Consider the following 23,429-nt stretch of genomic DNA (forward strand, 5'->3'; position numbering starts at 1 on the left):
TCTGTCACCCTCAACCCCATTGAAGTGGTGTCACACGGCCCCACATCATTCACTGTCCACTCACTGTAGTGCTTTGAGGTTGTTGATCTAAGATTAGGGCTGTCACAATCGTGGCATTTTAGTTGATGATAAATTGTCTCACACAAATAATTGGGATTAATGACTTAATTGTGCTTTTGGCGTTGAACAATAGAACAAATGAACGCAAATTACCTTTCTGTTGCTTTGTAAACAAAAACTGCACAGGGCAGATACGGTATATGTCAAATAACTTCACAAAGCCTATTACTGAAATATGCATAAGGAAATGACCAACAATAATCAAAATAAGTCATGTATTATCATCGGGACTATTATGGACAAAATGGGCCATATTCTCCATACCCGGAAATAGCTCAAATAACCAATCTACAAGCTCACAACATTTGTAGCTTTCTACTGTTTAAAGCTTATTACCCCATGATGCAAAGTGGCATGGTCTCTAGATAAGCTGGAGATTCCCTGACCGTAGTCAGGGAGTCAGAATATGGACAGTGTGTTCCTGGCTGGCGTGCCTCAGCTTTGCTGGACGTGCTCTTATTGTGAACCATCGGAGGTCCTTGTTTGCTGCTGCTGTTATTTTTCCGTTGAGCCCAGATCGACTCCATCGTCTCGACGTCTCCTTTATCCGTGAATTCTACCAAGGCTTTTGCAGCAACGCTGTTTGGTGTGTGTGTGTGTGTGTGTGTGTGTGTGTGTGTGTGTGTGTGTGTGTGTGCGCGGCTGCGCGCGCACGCGCACACCGCACAAACATCTGTGTGTATAAACAGCGGTCACTTATTTCGGCTGCCTGGTTCACAGTTGACTGAGCAGACATGAATAGTGGTATTAATAATTAATTGGACTAAACCCCCATCTCTCCCAGACCCATGGGTGCTGAAATCCACCAGGGTACTTTATATTGGCTCAGCCAAGTGGAAATAACATGGCAAATATGAATTCAACCTGCTGCAATGGAAACCCCGGCCAGCCAGGGCTAAACTACTATCTGACTGTGTTTGTTGCCCGCTGAACTAATGGAGCTTACAGCAGATTAACCACATTAACCCTTTAAGACCTGAGGCTGATTCCACAAGTGCCTTCTGAATCAGTTGTTCTCAAACCTTCTCCTGTCAAGGAGATATAATTGATGTGTGTGTGTGTGTGTGTGTGTGTGTGTGTGTGTGTGTGTGTGTGTGTGTGTGTGTGTGTGTGTGTGTGTGTGTGTGTGTGTGTGTGTGTGTGACTGTAACTGTGAACCCCCCCATCTGAAAATGTGTTGTGCCAGGGACCCCCAGAAGAGAAGCACAACGTGATTCACTGTGAGCTTGTACATCTGCTATCTTTGGGAACATTGTTCTAAATAAATGTTCTAAGAAAGAGTTTTCTGAAAACCGTATGATGTTATATTGCTAAAATCTAAAATGACACAGTCGCGACACCGTGCACATGACAGTTGCTTACCCTGCCTTAATGGGTCAACCTTGGTGTCCTTATTTCAGGTTATTTATTTAAAAAAACTATATATTTTCAGCTTTTATTTAATTCATATTGTCCAGAGTTGTTTGTCTGAGGACCATGTGTTTTTCCGTAGGGATTAAGCTACATTCAATTAATTTGTAAGTCTCTTTCTCTGGACCCACACACACTCTTTAGCTGATAGTTGAATCCCACTCGCCTCATTCCCTGTGCTGTTGCCTTCTCAGCTCTCCTACCATGTGAATCAATACAGATTGATTGTAAAGTACATCGACTGCCCAATCTCCTTTAGTTTGGGAGAAAAAAGCTCAGTGTTTGTCTAAATATAAAATATGTATGACACGATAAGAGTACTGTGAGTGTAGTAAGCAAAGTACATAAACTCCTGATTCACAATCTGCTGTTGTTCTGAATTCGGCCCACTTCCATTCCTATAAATTTTCGCAACAGGTTAGCTACTGAATAAACAATTTAAACCCTGCATGTACTGTATATTAAAGTTGACTGTGGTCCGTACTTGGTACTCTCCTTTTTCCCTCCACACCAAAGATCTTTGCCAAAAATATTTATATATATAAATATATATATAATCTACAAGCTCACAATGTGTCGCAACGAGCTTGTAGGATCTGCTGTTAATGCTGAATGTTCACCTATTTTTACTTTATGTTGACCTATTTTCGACACATATTCGCCTAGTATGAGATGCCCGGAATAGAGGCGTTAGGCTTCATGTGGTTAAGTTATCCAATTATCTCCGTAACTTAATCAGATTTCTAAACTGTCTGTGCGTGTGCTTGTGTGTCTGTAATAGTATGCACATTGCCTCTTTGTGTTATTCAAGAGGTACCTTGTTGTCTCCCTGGATCTTTTGGCAGACAGGCTGAGGTCCTGTGAACAATGCCCCAGGAGGGAGTCTGCTGTCTAGGGGAGAGAGAGGAGAGCCATCTGGCCCCTTCTGGTGCCTGTGGAGCTCCCGCTAGACTGACAAACAGCTTGCTAACCTGTCAGTATGATCTGCTGTTATCAGGAGTATAGGAGAAAGGGAGCTCATGTATTTTCGATTTGCATCGCAAATCATGACACTCACTTCATTTCCCTTGCTAGTGCAACTCTTTGCTGTGAGCTGTAACAATGAAAACATAACTTTTACCCTTAAATCTGATGTCACAAAAGACCTAGAACTTCTGAGTTTCATGTTTCCCAACTGGTCAAATGTAATTTTGATAATGGTTGCCGATCTGAAAGTAAGACTGACTTGGGTTTTCTGGAAGGTAGGATGGGAGTGTCATTGTTTTAGCTTGAGTTGAAACACCTTTTCCTAAACTATAGCTCCAACGCTTAATACATTATGGTCTATGTCATGATATAATAATCTAAATGCGAGTGTAGGGTGAGAAAGGGGCTGTAGTATGGTTCTGCAATCTCAGCAGAACCCAGTAGGAGTCTCTCTGTGAGCAAAGGACATGAAAATTTGTCAAATCTGTTCTGGCACCTCACCCTCCCTCTGTCCTCTGCCAAGCTCCTTCACTCCTTTCCTCAGCTTTTCTCCCTCTCTCTTCATCGCTCAGTTACTCTCTCCTTCTCTCCCTCTCTCTCGCTGTGTAAAGAGGTGAGGTCATGGACACTGTTTGCTTCTCTCTCTTAACTCTCATAGTCACACTTATGTGTAACGTGTGTGTGTGAAAGACTTCAGTAGTACACTGTGTGTGTGTGTGTGTGTGTGTGTGTGTGTGTGTGTGTGTGTGTGTGCGCACATGCAGTCAGTGTCTCAACTGGAGGTCAGGCTAAGTGCTAAAAGTGTTGGCGTGTTGAGAAAGCAGCAGGTCAAATAGATGATGTCAGCACTAGGAGACCCTCCAACCACATAACCCTGGTCCTCTGGGCCTCCACCAGCACTAGGAGACCCTCCAACCACATAACCCTGGTCCTCTGGGCCTCCACCAGCACTAGGATACCCTCCAACCACATAACCCTGGTCCTCTGGGCCTCCACCAGCACTAGGAGACCCTCCAACTACAAAATCTTGGGCCTTGAAGGACCAGGGTTTTGTGGTCTGTCTTACGACTTGTGGAGGTCTGAAGGACTGTCCTCCAGACCTCCACAAGTCCTAATACTTTTGATTGATTGATTGAATACTTTATTAATGGTTTGCAAACAGTTCAGCAAGTACAATTACGCAAACAATGCGATAACATAACAAAAAGCCTTGATGGCTTGTTTCCATTGTGTGGTCCTATGTTATCCAATCCATAATCAAGACATGAAACCCTCTCCCCCTCCCCTCGTAGTTTTTAAACTAAAACTAGCTAAAACAGCCATTGCACAAGCTCACTATGTGCCGACCTGTGCCGCATCGAGCATATGAATCTGCTATTTTTGCTGACATGACCAAAAGTGTATGGAATTAAAATTACACATTGGAATTGACAGGAGGTGTTGTATTGTGTTGACAGGAGGTACCAGGGACATCGGCTCAGCCCTCACCAGGATGTGCATGAGACACCGCAGCATCGAGACCAAGCTACGGCAGTTCTCCATGTGAGTGTGTGTGTGTGTGTGTGTGTTTGTGTGTGTGGCTCATCTTCTTGGTTCTCTTCTCTGTATGAGTGGTGTCCTCTCTGTTACCTCTTGTTCACCACCTCCTCCTCCTTTCTCGGCTCCTCCTGCTGTGAGAGCCTCTGTAGCTCTTCTCTCCTCCTCCTCCATTAGCTCTGTGTCCTCCTTAATGTCCTTTCCTCTCCCATTTTCCATGTGTGTGTGTGTGAGTGTGTGCGTGTGTGCGCACGCAGGAGTCCATTACCTGTCCCTGTATGAGAGCAGATTGTGAAACGAGACAACCTGCTGAGTTGAAGAACACAGGGCTTAATGCATGTGCATACACTACTATACACACATATTAATAACATCATCGTGAAATGCATGTGTACAGAAACACACACACATGCACACACACACACACACACACACACACACACACACACACACACACACACACACACATACACATACACGGATATATATACAGTATATACACACACAAAAACATGCATGCATGCATTAATCTCTGTTTTGTGCGTGTGTGTGTGTGTGTGTGTGTGTGTGTGTGTGTGTGTGTGTGTGTGTGTGTGTGTGTGTGGGAGTGCAGGGTGTTTCTGGACTGTCTGATCAACCCTCTCCAGGAGCAGATGGAAGAGTGGAAGAGAGTATCCAATACTCTGGACAAGGACCACGCCAAAGGTACACACACACACACACACACACACACACACACACACACACACACACACACACACACACACACACACACACACACACACACACACACAGGCACACACACACACACACACACAGGTGTTTAGAATTATACACACAAGGTCGTAATGCGGACACACAGATATACAGTATTTACTACACACAAATATGGATGTTTTTTTTTATTCCACAATTTCTGTAACCCATTTTCTCCACCCAATGTCAATTGTCTAATGTACTCCTGGGCGCTTCATACATACACAGTTCTATACAGTGTGTATATGTGCTCTTCCTTCTGTTCTTACTTACATGCAGTCCATCCACATATACTGTATATACTGTAGCTCCTTGTAGGAAATGAGACACCATTTTCTCTTTAATGGCTCTCCACAGGAGGTTGTCCATGCTAAACACTCCGATCGCATTGCTCCACAGACTGGGAGCGTCTGTTGGGCAACATTCTATGTCATTTCCGGGTTGGGACGTCATTCAAAATTTTAGCGGATCAGATCGAAAATCTTAAAACGTGAATACCGGTAAATCATTCCGTCCAATTCTAATCAAAGATTACGTTTTAGACGGTCCCGTCGCTAGTTGCGTTATAATTAATCATACCTCCCGTTGTTGTCTATCGCCTCTGGGGTGTTTTGGCTACATCTAGCTACTTCAGCTACATCCTGGATAGCGCCTGGTGCGTCGCTAAATGTGCTCCGTTGCTGCAAATGGCTGGGCGCTCTGATTCAATGGTCCTAAAACCCCCGGGTATTTCAGGGTGTTAACCACTTCAACCCGAGCATCCATGGTATGCGCATGCCTACTGGGTGGAAACTACTACTACTACTACTACTTTCTGGCCATGACAGCCGATACAGTATATCCAAACAGAAAAGTCCTATCTGATAGCATTAAGCAACGTTAAAACTCACTTTGCCACTTTGTCAATCTTTGGCGAAGTGAATTGTTGCTTTATTTTGTGTTGTATCCAGCATGGCATCCATGTAAACAAGCACATGATGTAATTTACAGCTAAACATTGCCCTGAAGAATCTTTTTGAAAACATTTGAAGTGAGAAATAGTAAATGTGGTAAGCGAATATTGATTCTTTTTTATCAACACTTCCCGTTGTTAGCGTACGCAATGGGATCCTTTGTTTCTTACTTTTGGCTCAATTTGATGTCTTTATTAAGTAGCCGTGTAATAAGCAGGATAATCAATGGGGCGCTATCGTGTCAGCCATCGGGTCTCCCCCCATTGATTATCCCTAACGACCTTATTGTGGACATTCAGGGATAATACCAGATCTACGGCTATTTTCGGCAACTGAAGCATAATTATAGGGTCTAAGTGGTTAACGGTTTATTTTGTGTTCTCGTGTCTTCGTCCTCCTCTGTTGTTCTCCCGTCCGTCTCTGTCTTCCAACGTGTTTCAACTCCAATTCCCTGCCAACGTCGTCTCCCTCCAATGCTTGTCATCATAAAAGCAATGGAGGAAGAGGAGGAGGAGGAGGAGGAGGATGAAGAAGAGAGTAGATCTTCAGTTGCTGGTTAGTCGGTTTCCGCAATAAAACCTTGAGTGTCAGTTAGCACATAAGAGTGTAAGAACGGACCCTTACACGTTAAAACTGAGACTGAGGATTTTATTGTGTAGATTCCCTTTGAGGTGTTTCCTTTTCGCGTGGATTTAGCATGTTGTGTGTGTGTATGTGTGTGTGCGCGCGTGTTCGTGTGTGCGTGCTGTGTGTGCATGTGTGTGTTTCCCCCGGCAGAGTACAAGAAGGCACGTCAGGAGATCAAAAAGAAATCCGCTGATACTCTGAAGCTTCAGAAGAAAGCCAAGAAAGGTGACTGATTTAACTGTACAGTATATGCATTATGCACAGTATTTTCAATCTTTCTGTGCATTTTATTTTCCATTCTTTTCTAAACTAATTTACTTCTTGAACTGCAAATCTTGCTCTTTGCTGGACTCATGAGCATTATGCACTTAAGCCCCTCCACATGATCCAGAATGCTGCATTACGCTTGGTCTTCAACCAGACAAAATGTTCACATGTCTCCCCCCTTCTCCGCTCCATCCATTGGCTCCCACTTACTGCCCGCACAGAGTACAAAACACTGATGTTTGCCTTCAAAGCAACCAAAGGTATGGCACCCCCATATCTCCAACCCTGCAACCTGTCCTGCTCACTCAGATCAGCTATCACAGGGAAGCTGTCCGAAAACATCCGGGACAGTCACACGTCTAAGACTCTTCTCCCTTCTAGCTCCCAAACTGTGGAACGAACTCCCCATTGCAGTTAGAACTGCAGACTCACTCCCAATCTTCCACCATAGTCTGAAGACTCGCGTCTTATCCACACCTTATCCCGTAGCACTTGCCGTAGGTAGCACTTGGCCTAGCCTAAAGGTTCAAATGTAATTTAGATAGCATGTTATGTCGATAAATGCCAGGTTAATTTGTTGCCCTGGCATCATATAGTGTGTTGTATAGTTTCAGTATACATATTTATTTTTTGATATTATTCTGTTTTGATTGATCATAGATTCTTGGTTTATCTATGATCTTAGATTACTATCTCTATGCATTTGATTTATTACCTCATGTTTTTATTGGTTACTACATCGCTCTGGATTGAGAGCGTCTGCTAAATGCCTAAATTGTAATTGATTGAATACTTTGACAATTGGGAATCATTTCCCTTTCCTTTTCTGTCTTGACACTCGGGCCATTCAACTCTCTACCTACCTTCATGTGGCATCCCACCATGCACCGCTCCATCCAGCCGATGTGTTTGGTAAGCTGCTGCACTCACACGCACACACGTTTGATCTATCTCCCACGAGTCCCACCTAACTGCTTCACAAATAAGTACCTAATTGAGCTCATATTACGGTGATTAAAGTAGAAAACACTTAAGATTATTTTCTTGCAGGTGTTTTACTTTATCCATGGGGATTCTCGCATATGCCTAGTTGCTGTCTGTTGTTCAGGCATCGTTTCTCTTACAGTTCTTCATTATGGTTGAGAAAACATTCAAACAACTGGAGGTCTGATGGTCCAACAGGGGTATATATACATGGTTCCTCTCGTTTTTCCCTCTATGCCAACTCTCTTCACTGAAAATAGCCAATCTACAATCTGACGTGTTGCGTTGACAGAATTACATTGTATTATGTTTTAATTTGATTGTATGAGTGTTTGGACCCCAGGAAGAGTAGTCTTCACTGTAGTGAGGACTAATAGGGTTCCGTAATAAACAATAAACACAAACACACACATGCACAAGCACACACATCTTCGGGTTACTTTAGTAACCTCAGTTATATAAGTGACTCGAGAGAGAGAGTCATACGGGGTCCAAGCCACTAGATGGCGCAGGCACACAGCCTAACATACACTCACGGAACAATTCCATTGGATCGTGAACTGTCGCTCATGGCGTGGTTATGTCCCCACCCACTGGGTATATAACCTAAGGTCCGCCCTGAGCAACGTCATTCCTATCAACCTGCTTTCTGACGTCTTAAAGAAGACAGAAGGGCGACTTAATGACTCTCTCTCTCGAGTCACTTATATAACTGAGGTTACTAAAGTAACCCGAAGTTATCTTAAGTACCTCTCGGAGAGAGTCATATGGGGAACATAACGCTCCCGTATGATCGCCTTCGGCTGATAGAAAAATATTCGACCCTAGGATCATCTCCATTGGAGAGAGACCAAACGCAAAGGAGGCCCAAGAAGCCAACCCTGCGCGTTCACCCAAAAGAGACATCCTTTATAAAAGATGTCCTTGACCCAGGGCCGACAGCTCTGCTGTTCCAGCCCTGCCGGTCAAAAAACACGATAGTCATCCACCCATAACGGTCAGGGGCCAGAAAGGGACCTCTTGACCTTATGAGGATGCCCTTGACCCAGGGCCGACAGCTCTGCTGTTCCAGCCCCGCTGGTCAAGAAACACGATGGTCATCCATCCCTAACGGTCAGGGGCCAGAAGGGACCACTTGACCTCGTGAAAATGTCCCTGACCAAGGGCCGACAGCTCTGCTGTTCCAGCCCCGCCGGTCAGAAGACAACCCGCCGCAGCGCAGACATCCTGAATAGGGACACCCCTGGCCAGGGCCCAGGATGCAGACAAACCTCTTGTAGAGTGTGCACGTAGGCCCTCTGGGGGCTCAGTACCACACGAGGTATAGGCTAAACGTATAGCCTCCACAATCCACTGCGAGAGTCTTACTTTCGAAATGGGTTTACCCTTCCATTGGGAACCCCAGGCCACAATGAGCTGCTCACCCAGCCTGAAGGGGGCAGTTCTTGACCTGTAAACTTTCAAGGCTCTCACCGGACAGAGACAATGTAGTCTCCTATCCTCCACTGAAGAGAAGGGAGGAGGATGGAAGGCCGCGAGATCCACGGGCGAGCAGCCCGCGGGAAAAGTCTTAGGTAGAAACGAAAGGTTCGGCCTGAGCGTGACCCTGGTGTCATTACCACTGAATCTCAAGCAGCTGCTGCTTACTGAGAGCGTGTGCATGTCACCAGCCCGCTTCGCCGTTGTCAGGGCAACGAGCAGAGCGGTCTTCAGAGAGAGGAACTTCAGGTCCACCATTTCCAGTGGCTCGAAGGGGTCTCTCATTAAGGAGTCCAGGACTATTGTCAGGTCCCACGAGGGGACCAGAGACCTGGCGACCGGCCTGAGGCGTGTAACTCCTTTCATGAATTGACGGATCAGCAGGTGTTCACTGATTGGTCTGTTGTTCATACCAACCTGATAGGCCGCTATGGCCGCCAGGTTGATCTTGACTGAGGAGAGGCCAAGACCCCTGTCTAGGAACTCCTGTAGGAAAATCAGAATGTGTCTCACAGACGCCTGAAAAGGGAAGACCTCTTCCTGTCTGTCCGAGCACCAACGCTCAAACACATGCCAGGCAGTGTTATAGCGTCGTCTGGTGGAGGCAGCCCTGGCACCAAGGGTCGTTTCTACGACATTCGGAGGCAGGCCAGTCGCTTCTAGCGAACGCCCCTTCACGGGCCAAACCCAGAGATCTAGGTCCTGAGGACGTGGGTGAAAGATCTCTCCTCCGGCCTGGGTCAGCAGGTCCCTCCACAGAGGGAGCTGCCCTGGTTCTTTGAACAGGAGAGGGACTATGTCCTGTCTCCAAGATCCCCAGGCTGGAGCTACTAGTAGCAGCTCTGATCCCTGATCCCGCACCCTGGCTAGGACATGCGGAATCAGTTCCAACGGGGGGAACACGTATAACAGAGAACACAGGCGAGAGGACCGGAGTCCCCCCTGCCTGTTGATGTAACAAACCGTCGTGGTGTTTTCGGAAACGAACCAGGACGTGGTGACCTCTGAGGAATTGTTCGAATTCTCGGAGTGCCAGGAACACTGCCAGTAGTTCCAAGTAGTCGATGTGGGAGGAGCGTAATGCGGCATCCCACACGGCATCCTCCCGTCGTGGGTGGCGTCCCAACCGGAGAGGCTGGCGTTGGTGGTGACCAACCTCCTGACTGTGGGGAGACCCATCGGGATCCCCTCCGTCAGAACACCTCAGTTCGACCACCATTTCAGAGCTAGAGTGCAGTTCGAGGACACTGTCACCCTGGCCGAAAGTGCGTGTAGATCGCTGACCCTCATAGCGGACGTCAGGGCGACTAGGAGGGCTGGCTTTAGTGTAAGACATTTTAGGTCAGCCGTCTGCAGTGGTTCGAAGGGCTCATTGTTAGAGCCCTGAGGACTAGAGACAGATCCCAAGAGGGGACCAGTGGTCTGTTGATCCTGTGTACCCTGCGCCCTTCACAAACTGTTTCGCCAGCGGATGTCTCCATACTGTCTGGTCGTTAACGCCCATTTGGCAGGCCGAGATGGCTGCTAAGTGGGTTTTCACTGAGGAGAGGCCTAGACCTCTGTCTAGGAACTCCTGCAGGAATGTCAGGGCGTAAACTACTGAAGCTTGGAATGGGATAACCTGGTTAGGTCGTTCTGAGCACCACTGCTCGAACACGCCCCAGGCTGTTTCGTAGCGGGTCATTGTCGACTGGGCTCTGGCCTCCTGAATCGTTGAGACAACATTCGGAGGGAGACCGGCCTCAGTCAGCATTAGCCTCTCACGGGCCAGACCCATAGGTGTAGGTCCTTGGGGCAAGGGTGGAAGAGGGATTTCAGCCAACGCTGAAAAAGGCCTCATATGGAGTCTGTCCAGACCTATCAGAGGCCATCCGTAGACACGTACCCAGTGGAAGTGTGCGGCCTGACTTGAACATGGTCATGCACTTCAGGTTGTTGACTCTGTCCCGACTCAGCGGAGCCCTGTAGGAGACAGAGTCCAGAGTGATGCCCATGAAATCTGTGGATTGGGTAGGCGTCATCATGCTCTTGGCTAGGTTTATCCTGAAAACCCAGTGAGGTCGCATGGGACACGACCCGAGTCGTGTTCCTCGCGGCCTCCTCCGCTGAATCCGAACACAGGAGACAGTCGTCTATGTAACTGGACACCCATAGACCCAGAAGTCTCAGGGGTGCCAGAGCGGCCTCCGTACAGTGGACGAACACTCTGGGACTGAGGGACACCCCGAATGGAAGGACCGTGTACTCGTAAGCCTTTTCCTGGAACCCAAACCGCAGGAACTTCCTGTGAGGTGGGTAAATAGGGACGTGGAAATAGGCGTCTTTTAGATCTATGGATGTGAACCAGTCGCCTGGGCGTATGGAGCGCACCAGAGACTCGGCCGTCAGCATCTTGAACTGAAAAGACTTGAGGTGCCTGTTGAGTATCCGCAGGTCCAGGATGGGACGTAGACCCCCCCCCCTTTTTCTTGACCAGAAAGTAGCGGGAGTAGAACCCGCTGCGACGCTGGGCCAAGGGTACCTCTCTGACGGCATCCTTCTCCAGCAAGGAAGCTATCTCCTGTTGGAGAATCAGACCCTCCGGACCCCTGGCGTTGGTGAAGATGACCTCTGAAAACGCCGGGGGTGTTCTGGCGAACTGGGGTCTGTAGCCCTTCACTATGGTGTTGAGGATCCACGGGGATGCTCCGCACCACTCCCACAGTGCCAGGTGCTTGGCTAGTGGGTTCTCTCCGGCTATGGGAGGCACGCCCCGCCTGGAGGTAGTGTTCCCTGGCATGTCGGAGAAAAATTGGGCATGACCCGTCTCCCCAGTGGCGTTTTGGTACGCCACTGACCTTATGCCAATATGCCCTGCCCCACTGCATCGGGGGGGCCCATGGGGCCCCCGTGGCAGTGGGTTCATGTCCACCCCCCTCCGTGGATATTGTTTTGTTGTCTTTTTGTATTGTGTACTGTACTACAGAAAAAAGTGCTGTACTTGTGCAAACAATATCGAGGGACCTGGCTACAGGGACGTCCAGGACGCCCACCTGTGCCATGGTCCAGAAGCGCATTGCGGGCGGACTGGACGTGCAGTCCGAGACTGCTACGTCCGGTGCTGGGCCCGGCGCATGGGGGGAGGGTAGGGTGTGTGTCACTTCGGCTGCTGGTCAGGGCCTCGCAGCCTGGACGCTGCACCTCCACGTTGAGGGTCATCCTCTCGAGTGCGCCTCTGAAGAGGTCTCCGGGGATGATAGCACCCTTGGAGAACTCTCTCTGGGCAACGGGATCCAGACCAGGTGAGGCTTCCAGCCACCTAGAGGTGATGGAAGCCGTGGCCATAAGGCCGGTCAGGTCGGTGAGTCAGTACGTGAAGGTCACAATTTTCTCATGTAGGCGACGAACTCTAGCCAACTGTTCAGGAGTAGGGGCGTGGCCCATCTCCTGAAGAAGGGAGCTCTGGGAGCCCTGGAGTAACGTTGAAGCATTGAGATGCCTCCCAGACGCTACTACGGGGGGAGGGACACGAGAGCAGTGCGGAGTAGCCGGGAGAGTCATGGGCTCCTTCCAGCTAGCCGTGTAATGTGCTCTGAAAAACCTGGGACAGGGGAAGCAGTGGTCCCCCGACAGTGATTTTTGTCGTGTACATACTGTGCAGCTTGGCCACAGACCCACCCATGGTGGGGGTCTGTGTCAAGAGCTTTTGCCTTTCTTTGGGGAGCGGTCCCGGTGTGCAGTCTGGGGCTGCTACACCCTGGACGGGGCCCAAGGCATGGGAGAGCGTCTGAGCACGCTCCTCCTGGAGACGGAGTTGCAGGGTCCGATTGGCCCCTCCAGAGACGCTGTGCCGGTCGTAATCCTGGCAGCCGTCATGTTGGCTGTTGGACAGCAACGTGAGGCATTCAGTGACCGTAAGAGAGCAGCGTGAAACAATAGCCGAAGTAGCTCCGATGCTATGGCTATGTCATAGACGAGTTGGTGTGGCACCTTGAAAACAGCCTATCTGGAATGCTAAACATGCTAGGGTGGCGTCGGCCATCCAACGAGGTTGCTACTCCCGACCTCGAAAAGGTTAGCTAAACAGCTAAACAAACCTAGCTTCACAATGTACATACCTGTAATGTTGAGGGAAGCAGTCGGTTGTCGAGGGTCGTTGGGGAGCCACGTCGATTGAGACTCGTGCCTTCGGCCGCTGCGTGAAGTAGTAGTAGTGTCGGTGGAGGCCTAGGACTGCATCCGACACCCCGTTGTCGCAACCACCGGCTCAGGGGAGCCTCGTTGGTGGGCTGACGAGATCCCGCTGGAGGGAGAGCAGTACCCAGAGCAAGCCGGCGAGGCCTGGCTGATATCTTGGGTCTGGCTCCACAGGTCTGTTTACCAGTGAGGTGAAGAGCATGTGGAGCTTGTTGTTGGCGGTCCGAGCCGCCTTCCCGGCAGGGGAGGAGCCCAGGAAGGACTCGTCACTGTGTCTCTGAGACGCGTCAAGGTTGAGGGGTCTGAAGAGAGAGGACGAGGTGGTGGGCTGACGAGATCCCGCTGGAGGGAGAGCAGCACCCAGAGCAAGCCGGCAAGGCCTGGCTGATGTCTTGGGTCTGGCTCCACAGGTCTGTTTACCAGTGTGGTGAAGAGCGTGTGGAGCTTGTTGTTGGCGGCCCTTATCACCCCCGCAGGCCATCTTGGGTGCTGGTGTAGCTTGAAGAAGGAACCAGCAGTCCAGGACATTGTAGAAACACTTCACTTTTAAGTTATAATATAATATCATTATAAAATAATAATATATAATATAACCAAAATGTTGTGAGGAAAACTGTCTGTAACTCACAACCGGATAAAGGAGAAAAGTGGCGGTGGAGTAGAAGAGTAGGACTCGTGGTGCTCCACTGGGAACTGGGGAGGGCTGTCGCCACCCCCGCAGGCCATCTTGGGTATTGGTTGTAGTCTGAGAAGAAACGGTAGCCCAAGAGGAAACTTCTTTTTCTTTTATAGTTATATTATAATATTATTGTTTTAAAAACTAATAATATATAATACAACAGTAAAAAAAAAAAAGAGTGAGGAGAAAATCTGGTACTCACAAGTTTGTAGAAGACGGTGAGGATAAAGCTATAATATATATAATATTATTGTTTGACAACTAATAATATATATATATATTACAACAATAAGAGGATAAAGTCACAGTATATATATTATTGTTTTACAACTAATAATATATATATTTGCAACAGCAACGTAGTGTGAGGAGAAGGATCTGGCACTCACAAAACAGTGTTGAAGAAACAGGAGTCCAATTACAGAGAGAAAACCACGTTTTTCAACTGTGGCTGCTGTTTCTAGAAGGGAAGGCCGCAAAGCCTGGGACTCGCGTAGCGAGGCCGTCACGCTGTTGTTGTATCAGGTCCGACGTACCGCAGGGCTTCCGTCGGCAGCGTGGATTGCGTCACGTAGAGTAGGGCCGTGGATCTCTAACCCGCACGTGCGAGGGACGCTAGAGAGGGCTAAGTTAGTGCCTGACGGCTGGAAACTTAGCTAACGTCTCGCGGAGCTAAGAGGCTAGCGGCTGCGTTCGCGGGAGCTAGCTAACCCAAGGGGCTAGCGAAACTGCGGAGGCTAGATAGAGCAGCGCTGGTTAGCTTGTAGCTGGGCAGGTGAGCTAGAGAAAAACACTTCGGGCCTCGTTCTAATGCTTATCAGCTTATAGTAGTGCTACGTTGTGCAACAGTAGACTAAGGCTAAGCTAGCAGAACAAAGGGACGCAACGTGGCTAGCAAGGGGGAAACAAAGTTTCGGGGATAGCTAGCAAGAGGACAAACCACAAGCCGCCGTACGGCCCACTTGAGTTTTAATGTCCTTAAAATAACTTACTGGCTTTTAAAGCTGGAACGTCCGTGAGTGAGAGAAGGACACCAACGTAGGACTGCGAATTTCCGCGGCACAAGTTTGAAACCCGTCCTTTATGGAAAACAATTTTCAACAGTCGAAAAGGTGATTCTCTTTGTTTAAGACGTGTATGCGTAGCACAGAAAGCGAGGAATGACGTTGCTCAGGGCGGACCTTAGGTTATATACCCAGTGGGTGGGGACATAACCACGCCATGAGCGACAGTTCACGATCCAATGGAATTGTTCCGTGAGTGTATGTTAGGCTGTGTGCCTGCGCCATCTAGTGGCTTGGACCCCGTATGACTCTCTCCGAGAGGTACTTAAGATAACTGCTGTTGAAACCATCTCCAGACCACTCTGCTGTTGAAACCATATCCACACCACTCTGCTGTTGAAACCATCTCCAGACCACTCTGCTGTTGAAACCATCTCCACACCACTCTGCTGTTGAAACCATCTCCAGACCACTCTGCTGTTGAAACCATCTCCACACCACTCTGCTGTTGAAACCATCTCCACACCACTCTGTTTGGCTGAAATATTTTCTCAGATATTTCACTGGTCGTGTGACTCATAGTTTCATTCATTTGTGTGAATCACATTTTGAGGTCTATGAGCTTTAGACAACAGTGTTAATTCATTTTTAATGTGGGCTTGCTTTTACATTTTTATTTGTCAGAGGTAATATTTCAATATTTAATAATAACAAGAAGAAAAAAAGAAGAAAATAAAATAATCGAATGTATACAGTACAGTATATACAGTATGTTTGAAAAATGAACATTTTGGAGTTAGGTGGTTTCTTCCATACAGGAAAGATATAGTACATTTTAGCATGGGGTTACACAAATTGAAGAGTGGCGGTATTAATGCAACACCATCATCATCATAACATTTATTCACAGTACAGTTGAGGGGCAGGCCCTCATTTTCAATGTAGCCGAGATTCAGAATGCAATTCTCAACAGGTAACTCTATACAGCAATGATTGAAATACATGAAACATTGGAAACCATTGACCTGAATTAACCCAAAGAAGGAAGTGAACTGATTTTGAAGGACTTCTGGAGCTCATTCCAACAGAGAATGCTGCCTTGCCTATCTCTGTCTGAGGAAGTCACTCTGGCAAGTCTAGCGGGCCTGGTATAACGTTCTGGTTCAACATGGTCATAGAACAACCTACACATTGAACTATAGGGGGAACTGATCCTCTTCGCCAGGCAATGTTAATGCTGTGTGTTACCCATTGAATTACACAGGGACCACAAGTAAACAATAAAAACAAACTAAAAACAAATCCTTTGCCTTTAGAACAAGTAGTTCTGGTTGGAATCATTAAAAGAGACTTCATATCATTGGAAACAAGAGCGTGTTATCCCTGCCGACAAAACAAAAGGACTTGATGGCTTCCAGCATTTAAGACAAAATAAACAAGACCCAGCATTGACCCCTGAGCAGCCTCAGATGTGGGTGAACCACTTCAGTGCGACGGCCCTGTCATTTACACCACAAAGAGGAAACTCACTGTACTGGTATGAACTATGAATGCAATGAGAGATGGACGGAGGGAAGGGGTGCGAGTCGGGGATGGGAAAGAGAAAAGCAGGAAGTCCCATTTCATTACTACGAAATTTAATTAAGTGAAATGAACCACTTGAACCCTATGTATTAGTTGACTGGGTCCCCATGGGATCTACAGTATACTTGGTCTGCTCCATTTCTGCGATCTACACCAATTCACTAAGTGTCACGTAGACGGAAACAAGAAAAGAGGGAACCCTCATTGCGTTGCTATGAAAGTGAATGATGGAGGGAAGAATAAACAGAGATAATAACAGACGGAAAGAGCTGGATGGCTAAATAATAAAGGCAGCCGAGGGAAATCCTAACGTGTTGCTATGAGAGCAACGAGGGAGGGAAGAAGGAATCGGAAAGAGATTAAGAGAAAACCGAAGTTACGAAACGTAGTGTTGAGAATGTATTCATATTGTGGAAAAGCAGAATAGTCCTTTGAAGGAATTATCTCTCTCCCTCTCTCAATCTCTTAACATTTTCCCTGGAAATGTGACAGTGAGAGACGGATCCATTGGACCCAACCACATAACTAGCCTGTAACTCTCACCAGAGAAATAAAAACTCTTAATTGCATGTTTATGTCCTCTCTGGAACGCACACGCACAGACAAACGAGATTACTGAACAATTTTGTTAAACGCTCGGCCCTGGTGCGAGGAATCAGGGTCTGTTTAGTTTTTTCTTTTATTCTGCACAGCACACAATGTCCCCGATAACAAAATACCTCTTTTCATTGCCTCGTAACATGAGGACAGATTGGAACCTGTCGTGAAGAAAAGAAAGAATATGTGTGAATGGTCTTGTTTCTTTTCCCTTTCATCGACGAAACAACAACATCAGGAAATATAATATTCTTTAATCCTTCTTGATTGTGTTGTTCTGAGATCAAAATAAGGGGGTGAAGCTGTTATTTTCAGAATGTTTTCTTTAATGTGGCGAGATGCTTAGTGAGGATTTCCCAGAGGTGGGGGGGGGAAGACACTGAGTGACGTTTTTTAAGCTTGGAAGCGTTGTGTTTCTCTCTCTCTCTCTCTCTCTCTCTCCTGTCTTCTTAACCTGCCACGTGTCTCCCCATTCTGTTTGTGTGATGGTATTTGGGTTTTTCTGCTTTGCGCGTGCGTGTACATGCATTAACACGCTTGCCCCCTGTAGGCCTATTTCACTGTCTCCCATGTACAGTACACATGTATGTGGACATGATGTATATATTTGTCTGTCTGTTTGTCTCTCTCCCTCCCATTCAATTCAAAGGAGCTTTGAGGAAACATACCTTCATATTGCCAAAGCAAAAGTGGAACAAAATGATGACAAACAAAGTACAATGTACATTGAAATATAAATGGAAATTAATAAAAGTGTAAACAGAGCTGTTACATTGCAATAGGGAAGACTATCTTACGAAACTATGAAAATGTAGCATCTTATGCCAGAAACAGTTATACATCCTTAGAAAAGTGTGCTTGTTATAAACTTCTGAAAGTTAACAGCAGTATTTCTCTCTCTCTCTCTCTCTCTCTCTCTCTCTCTCTCTCTCTCTCTCTCTGTCTGTCTGCGCAGGCCGTGGAGACCTGCAGCCGCAGCTGGACAGTGCCATGCAGGATGTGAGCGATAAGTACCTGCTGCTGGAGGAGACGGAGAAGCAGGCTGTGAGGAAGGCCCTGGTGGAGGAGAGGGCTCGCTTCTGCACCTTCACCACCATGCTGCGGCCTGTCGTGGTCAGTGATGGAGTTCATGTGACATGAAATGCGTCTCTAAATCAGTGGTTCTTCTCGCACCTTTTCAGGTCAACGACCCTTAACCCATTGAGACCTGATGCGGATTCTACATAATGCCTTCTAAATCAGTAGTTCTCACATTTTTTGTAATTTCCTTTTTTCCCCGTACAGTACAAGTTCGCAGTGCGGCTGCTGTGAGCTTGTACATAATTATTCTAGCCAATGCTAAAATCGAAAATGACACGAAGTTGTTAAAATTATTGTGACGTTGTATTAACACATTACCGGTGAGTGGTGACCCTCTGGAACTCTCTCAAGGGCCCCTGGGGGTCCCTGGACCCCACTTTCACCACAGACTTAAAACCCTATATGGTTGAGTCCCTGAGGGCTTTTTATACTGTCTTGTCTTTCTGTTTTCGCTCTATGTTAAATATCTGAAAAGAGCAGATCGACGAGCTTGTCGATCTGTTATTTTCTGCAAAAGTTTTCCCCAGAAAGAATATGGATGGGGTTTAAGTGATTTATTTTATTTTTATATTGTGGTACACACAAGGGAACCCGCACAGTAACGTACATCCTAAGTGTTCATTTAACTCAGATACTGTATCGTGAAAAACAAAAAATAAACATTGCTCATCTGCCAGTAGACTTGGTTGAGGTGTTGGAGCCAAAAGGAAACCAAATTAACAATTAAAGGCAGCCCTCCGCACACTATTTTTGAGCGGCGCTGGCCGCTCCTATGCACAGCTTTGTGTGTCTGTATAAGCACGGAATGTGCTCAGCTGTTTGGCTGAGCATGGAATGTGATATATTTATATATATTGCAAGCTTTCAGTCACTCAGTGACTGTACCAATCAAATGTCACACTCTGAGTTACAAATGGATAAATAAACAATTTTACTTGTGCAGACCAGCTGTTGAACAGAAATGTGGAAATTGTGGCACTTTTGTTTTTCTTTTTTTCTTTTTACAGTACCCTATTGGTCTACTATGAATATAAGACTACGTTTTTTTCCAAAGGAAATATCCAAAAAAAGGGACTAGACTATTTGACATTGAATATCCTTTTTCCACAAACGAGTCTTGAAAAATATGGGGGTCGTCTTATAATCAGAGTCGTCTTATATTCAGCACAATACGGTATGTACTTATGTAATATGTCATGATGCTGTGTGTGTGTGTGTGTTAGGAAGAGGAGATGACCATGTTGGGGGAGATCACCCACCTCCAGACCCTGACAGATGATCTCAAAGCTCTCACCATGGACCCCCACAAACTGCCTGCCTCCAGTGAACAGGTACACATCACACTGTCTCTTTCTCTCCTATCAACTCCCTCTCTTCCTCTTTCTCACTCCCTCTCCCGTCTCACTCACTCTCTTCTTTCTGCAATCCTTCCTCTCTCTGCCTAGCTCTGTTCGGCCTTTCCCTTCAAACTCCTTTGTCTCACTTCCTCTGTGTGTTTTCAACATACAGTAAGTGATGTCTTTTGACATTTTGTATTGCAGTGATTTAATAAAGATGCTTTTAAAGGTCAAAGGTCTCTCTCTCTCTCCAGGTCATCGTTGACCTCAAGGGGTCAGAGTGCACCTGGTCCTACCAGACTCCGCCCTCGTCACCGAGCACCACCGTATCCAGGAAGTCCAGCATGTGCAGGTTGGTGACCACATCCTGCTGCACATAAACACTGCATGCAGGTTGGTGACCACATCCTGCTGCACATAAACACTGCATGCAGGTTGGTGACCACATCCTGCTGCACATAAACACTGCATGCAGGTTGGTGACCACATCCTGCTGCACATAAACACTGCATGCAGGTTGGTGACCACAGCAGGCCTACTGCACATAAACACCAAAGTTTAACAAACGTCCCTCTGCTGCCTCCCTGTGCACTAGAGAGGGTACTGCAGCCTTAATCTGCCAAAGCTGATGTTACCAATTCCTCATGACCTTTTTGATTTTAGATTTGATTTGATTTTGGTTAAAGAAATAGAAATTTCAACAAAATATAACTTCAATCCAGGATGATGTACACACAAAAGTGTAATAAAACACTTATTTCCAACCCTGGACCTGGCCTGGATTGCATGCATGCATACACTACCTCTCTGGTGTCACTTTCCTGTCTCTGACTCTGACTCTGCACTGTTCTATCTAGTAAATGCAACATAATAAGATATAAGATATCATAATACAATGGCACTGAGATAATATGACACTGAGAGTGTTTACAAATGTGCGTTGTTTGTTTGACTCCTCGCTATTGTTTTGCTATTCCTAGCTGTATCCTACAGTACTTCTTTGCTGCGTCTGAATCGCGCCTAAAGGTCTATCTAGTATCTAAGTATATATATTTAGGGCTTAAGTGGTTAATGCCTTTCAACATATTCATCGATTAATATGTCGCCACGACTGATTTCAATCATTTAGAAGTCAGCATGTCTTATATGGAAGCATTACATGCACTGAAAAGAGGCAATGTACAAGCTCAGAACACATTCTAAAGCAACGCGGTGTGAGCTTGTAGATTGGCTATTTTCAGTTATTTCATGTTTAGTACGAGTATTTGAAATGGTCAAACTAGCGATAGAATTCATGTTCAGAAGCATCTTCCATAAAACCCTCTGGGATATATTATTTCCAAAAAGCAAAGGCTAAAGCCTCAAGATTTCTTCAACTGGTAAATTGTATGAACAGCAAGAACAGAAGGTTTAGATCAATATTACCAAAACATCATAACTGTACATATTGTGATAATAGTTTAGTGTGTGGCTCCTTTCACTGTTTCACAGATCACATTAACTTACAAAAAAGGTCAGTCATGAGATTTTACGGTATTTTGCTTTAATCGATTGCAATTGATGATGACATTTCCCAGCAGCAGTGGGTGACTCTCTCTCTCTCTCTCTCTCTCTCTCTCCCCTGCAGTAGTCTGAACAGCGTCAACAGCAGCGACTCTCGCTCCAGCGGCTCCCACTGCCACTCCCCGACGTCCCACTTCCGCTACCGCACCTCGTCCTCGTCCTCCTCGGCCCTCCCCCAGCAGACCCCCGCCCGCCTCTCGTCTGTCTCCTCCCACGACTCTGGCTTCATCTCGCAGGACGCCTACCAGTCCAAGTCCCCGTCGCCCATGCCCCCCGAAACCCTGCAGGTACGGCACCGCGACCACTCCGCCCTCTGAACCCCTGTGCGTGCGTGCGTGCGTGCGTGCGTGCGTGCGTGCGTGCGTGCGTGCGTGCGTGCGTGTGTGCGTGCATGTGCGGCCGAATGACGCCGGTGTGTTTTTGTTTTCAGCACTTGTTCACCACATGAGGGCTGGGCAATTAACCGGAAATATATATAATTTAATTGATATTTCTTTCATTTCACTATATCAACAAATTGATGAGAAATAAGTCAAATCTATTGTTTTATAATCAACAAAAAAACAGTGTTATATTTTGTTGTACAATGATGGCGTACAAAATGTACCAATTTTTCAATATCGTAAAAATCAGCTGAGGCAGTTCCACCATGCCGAGCAGGCCCTGGGAAAGAAACGAGGTGCTTTTCTACAGCGTCTGATGTAGAAAAGGACGCAGGTGGTACCGCTGGTAGAATAGCTCTTTTTAATTAGGTGATATTTGATTTTCTTTCGTACAGCCCTGTGTAGACATACCAGTCCAGATGTGTAGAGACATACTAGTTACTAGTCCTGCTTATACGTTACAATATTTATTTTTGCGACCGAAGGTCGCACACTTACTATGCAAACATGCAGTGACGCTGACGCTAACTCAAGCCTGTCACAGGCTCCCATCACACACACACACACACACACACACACACACACACACACACACACACACACACACAGGTAGAGGACTCCATCTGGTGGACTATTGAGTACTACACTACCAGTGACACACACCCACGCACACACATAATTAATTTTATCTGTGTTGGACGTTTGTTTTGGTTTCAGTGGTTGAGCTGACCCACTTACTATGCAAACGTGCAGTGATGCTGTAAGCTAACTCAACTCCTGTCACATCACACACACACACACACACACACACACACACACACACACACACACACACACACTCCATGGGGGCTTCATCTGGTGGACTATTTAGTACTCGCGTGCACACATAATTCATTTTATCTGTGTTGGACGTTTGTTTTGGTTTCAGTGGTTGAGCTGCTCCGCACCAACTTACATGTCCAGGTGCTCCTTTGAGAACTAGCCCAAAATATTAATGTGCACCCCTGCTCATATGTGACAATTTCCAATGAAACTTCTATGACAGTGCTGACATAATGAAGTGACATTATTCCGGTAGAGTGTCTCAGCCCTTCGGTCGCGTGTCGCCTATATTAAGGCGTCTTACTGGTATATTATATAGACTGTAGTGACCTGCAATGTGCCTCCACAATACTCCCAGGTCAACACCAGTAGAGTACAATGTGCCTCCACAATACTCCCAGGTCAACACCAGTAGAGTACAATGTGCCTCCACAATACTCCCAGGTCAACACCAGTAGAGTACAATGTGCCTCCACAATACTCCCAGGTCAACACCAGTAGAGTACACATTGCATACAGTATATAGAGCGGCATCCATAGTGGTCTGTTTTCATTTCATCCACAGACATTGTTGCACAACATGCTCTTAAATGCAAGAGCACAATGTGTCTATGAACACTAGTCATGCACATAAGTGCCACCCACACACACATGCACAATTGCACATTGAATGTGCAGAAACGTATGGAGAATTTGCAGATACAGGTGCACAGGACTACACAAGTGAAAAGTAAACACACACACACACACACACACACACACACACACATGCAGACCATCCTAGCCATTGCATTCTACTCTGCTTTCCAATTCCACCTATGTGGTCAGAGAACCTTCCCTGGTTGCTAGGTTACAGTGTGCTCATTAGCAAGGAGTTGTGTGTGTGTGTGTGTGTGTGTGTGTGTGTGTGTGTGTGTGTGTGTGTGTGTGTGTGTGTGTGTGTGTGTGTGTGTGTGTGTGTGTGTGTGTGTGTGTGTGTGTGTGTGTGTGTGTGTGTGTGTGTGTGTGTGTGTGTGTGTGCTGAGTCACCAGTCATTAGTGGCAGAGAAACAGACAGCTGTGTTCCTCCACTGAGGATCAGGGTCGCATGCGCACAGAAACCGGGT

The 23,429-nt window shown here is 46.7% G+C and overlaps 1 protein-coding gene across 2 annotated transcripts in view; it reads left to right on the forward strand.

Moving 5' to 3' along the window:
- The window catches only part of LOC308332388 (protein MTSS 1-like), an 80,246-nt gene that overhangs the window by 44,766 nt on the left and 12,051 nt on the right, over nucleotides 1-23,429 (forward strand). The window contains exons 4-11 of one of the 2 annotated variants that reach the window (XM_080788274.1): nucleotides 3,954-4,038; nucleotides 4,646-4,737; nucleotides 6,519-6,593; nucleotides 7,536-7,547; nucleotides 18,094-18,251; nucleotides 19,442-19,549; nucleotides 19,810-19,907; nucleotides 21,183-21,405. In XM_080788274.1, the coding sequence (XP_080644400.1) occupies nucleotides 3,954-4,038; nucleotides 4,646-4,737; nucleotides 6,519-6,593; nucleotides 7,536-7,547; nucleotides 18,094-18,251; nucleotides 19,442-19,549; nucleotides 19,810-19,907; nucleotides 21,183-21,405 (851 nt within the window). The remainder of the gene's footprint in view (nucleotides 1-3,953; nucleotides 4,039-4,645; nucleotides 4,738-6,518; nucleotides 6,594-7,535; nucleotides 7,548-18,093; nucleotides 18,252-19,441; nucleotides 19,550-19,809; nucleotides 19,908-21,182; nucleotides 21,406-23,429) is intronic. The other variant, XM_080788275.1, reaches the window with a different exon arrangement.

This window comes from Protomyctophum bolini (assembly GCF_963924005.1).
Source record: "Protomyctophum bolini genome assembly, chromosome: 17".
Lineage (NCBI taxonomy): Eukaryota > Metazoa > Chordata > Actinopteri > Myctophiformes > Myctophidae > Protomyctophum > Protomyctophum bolini.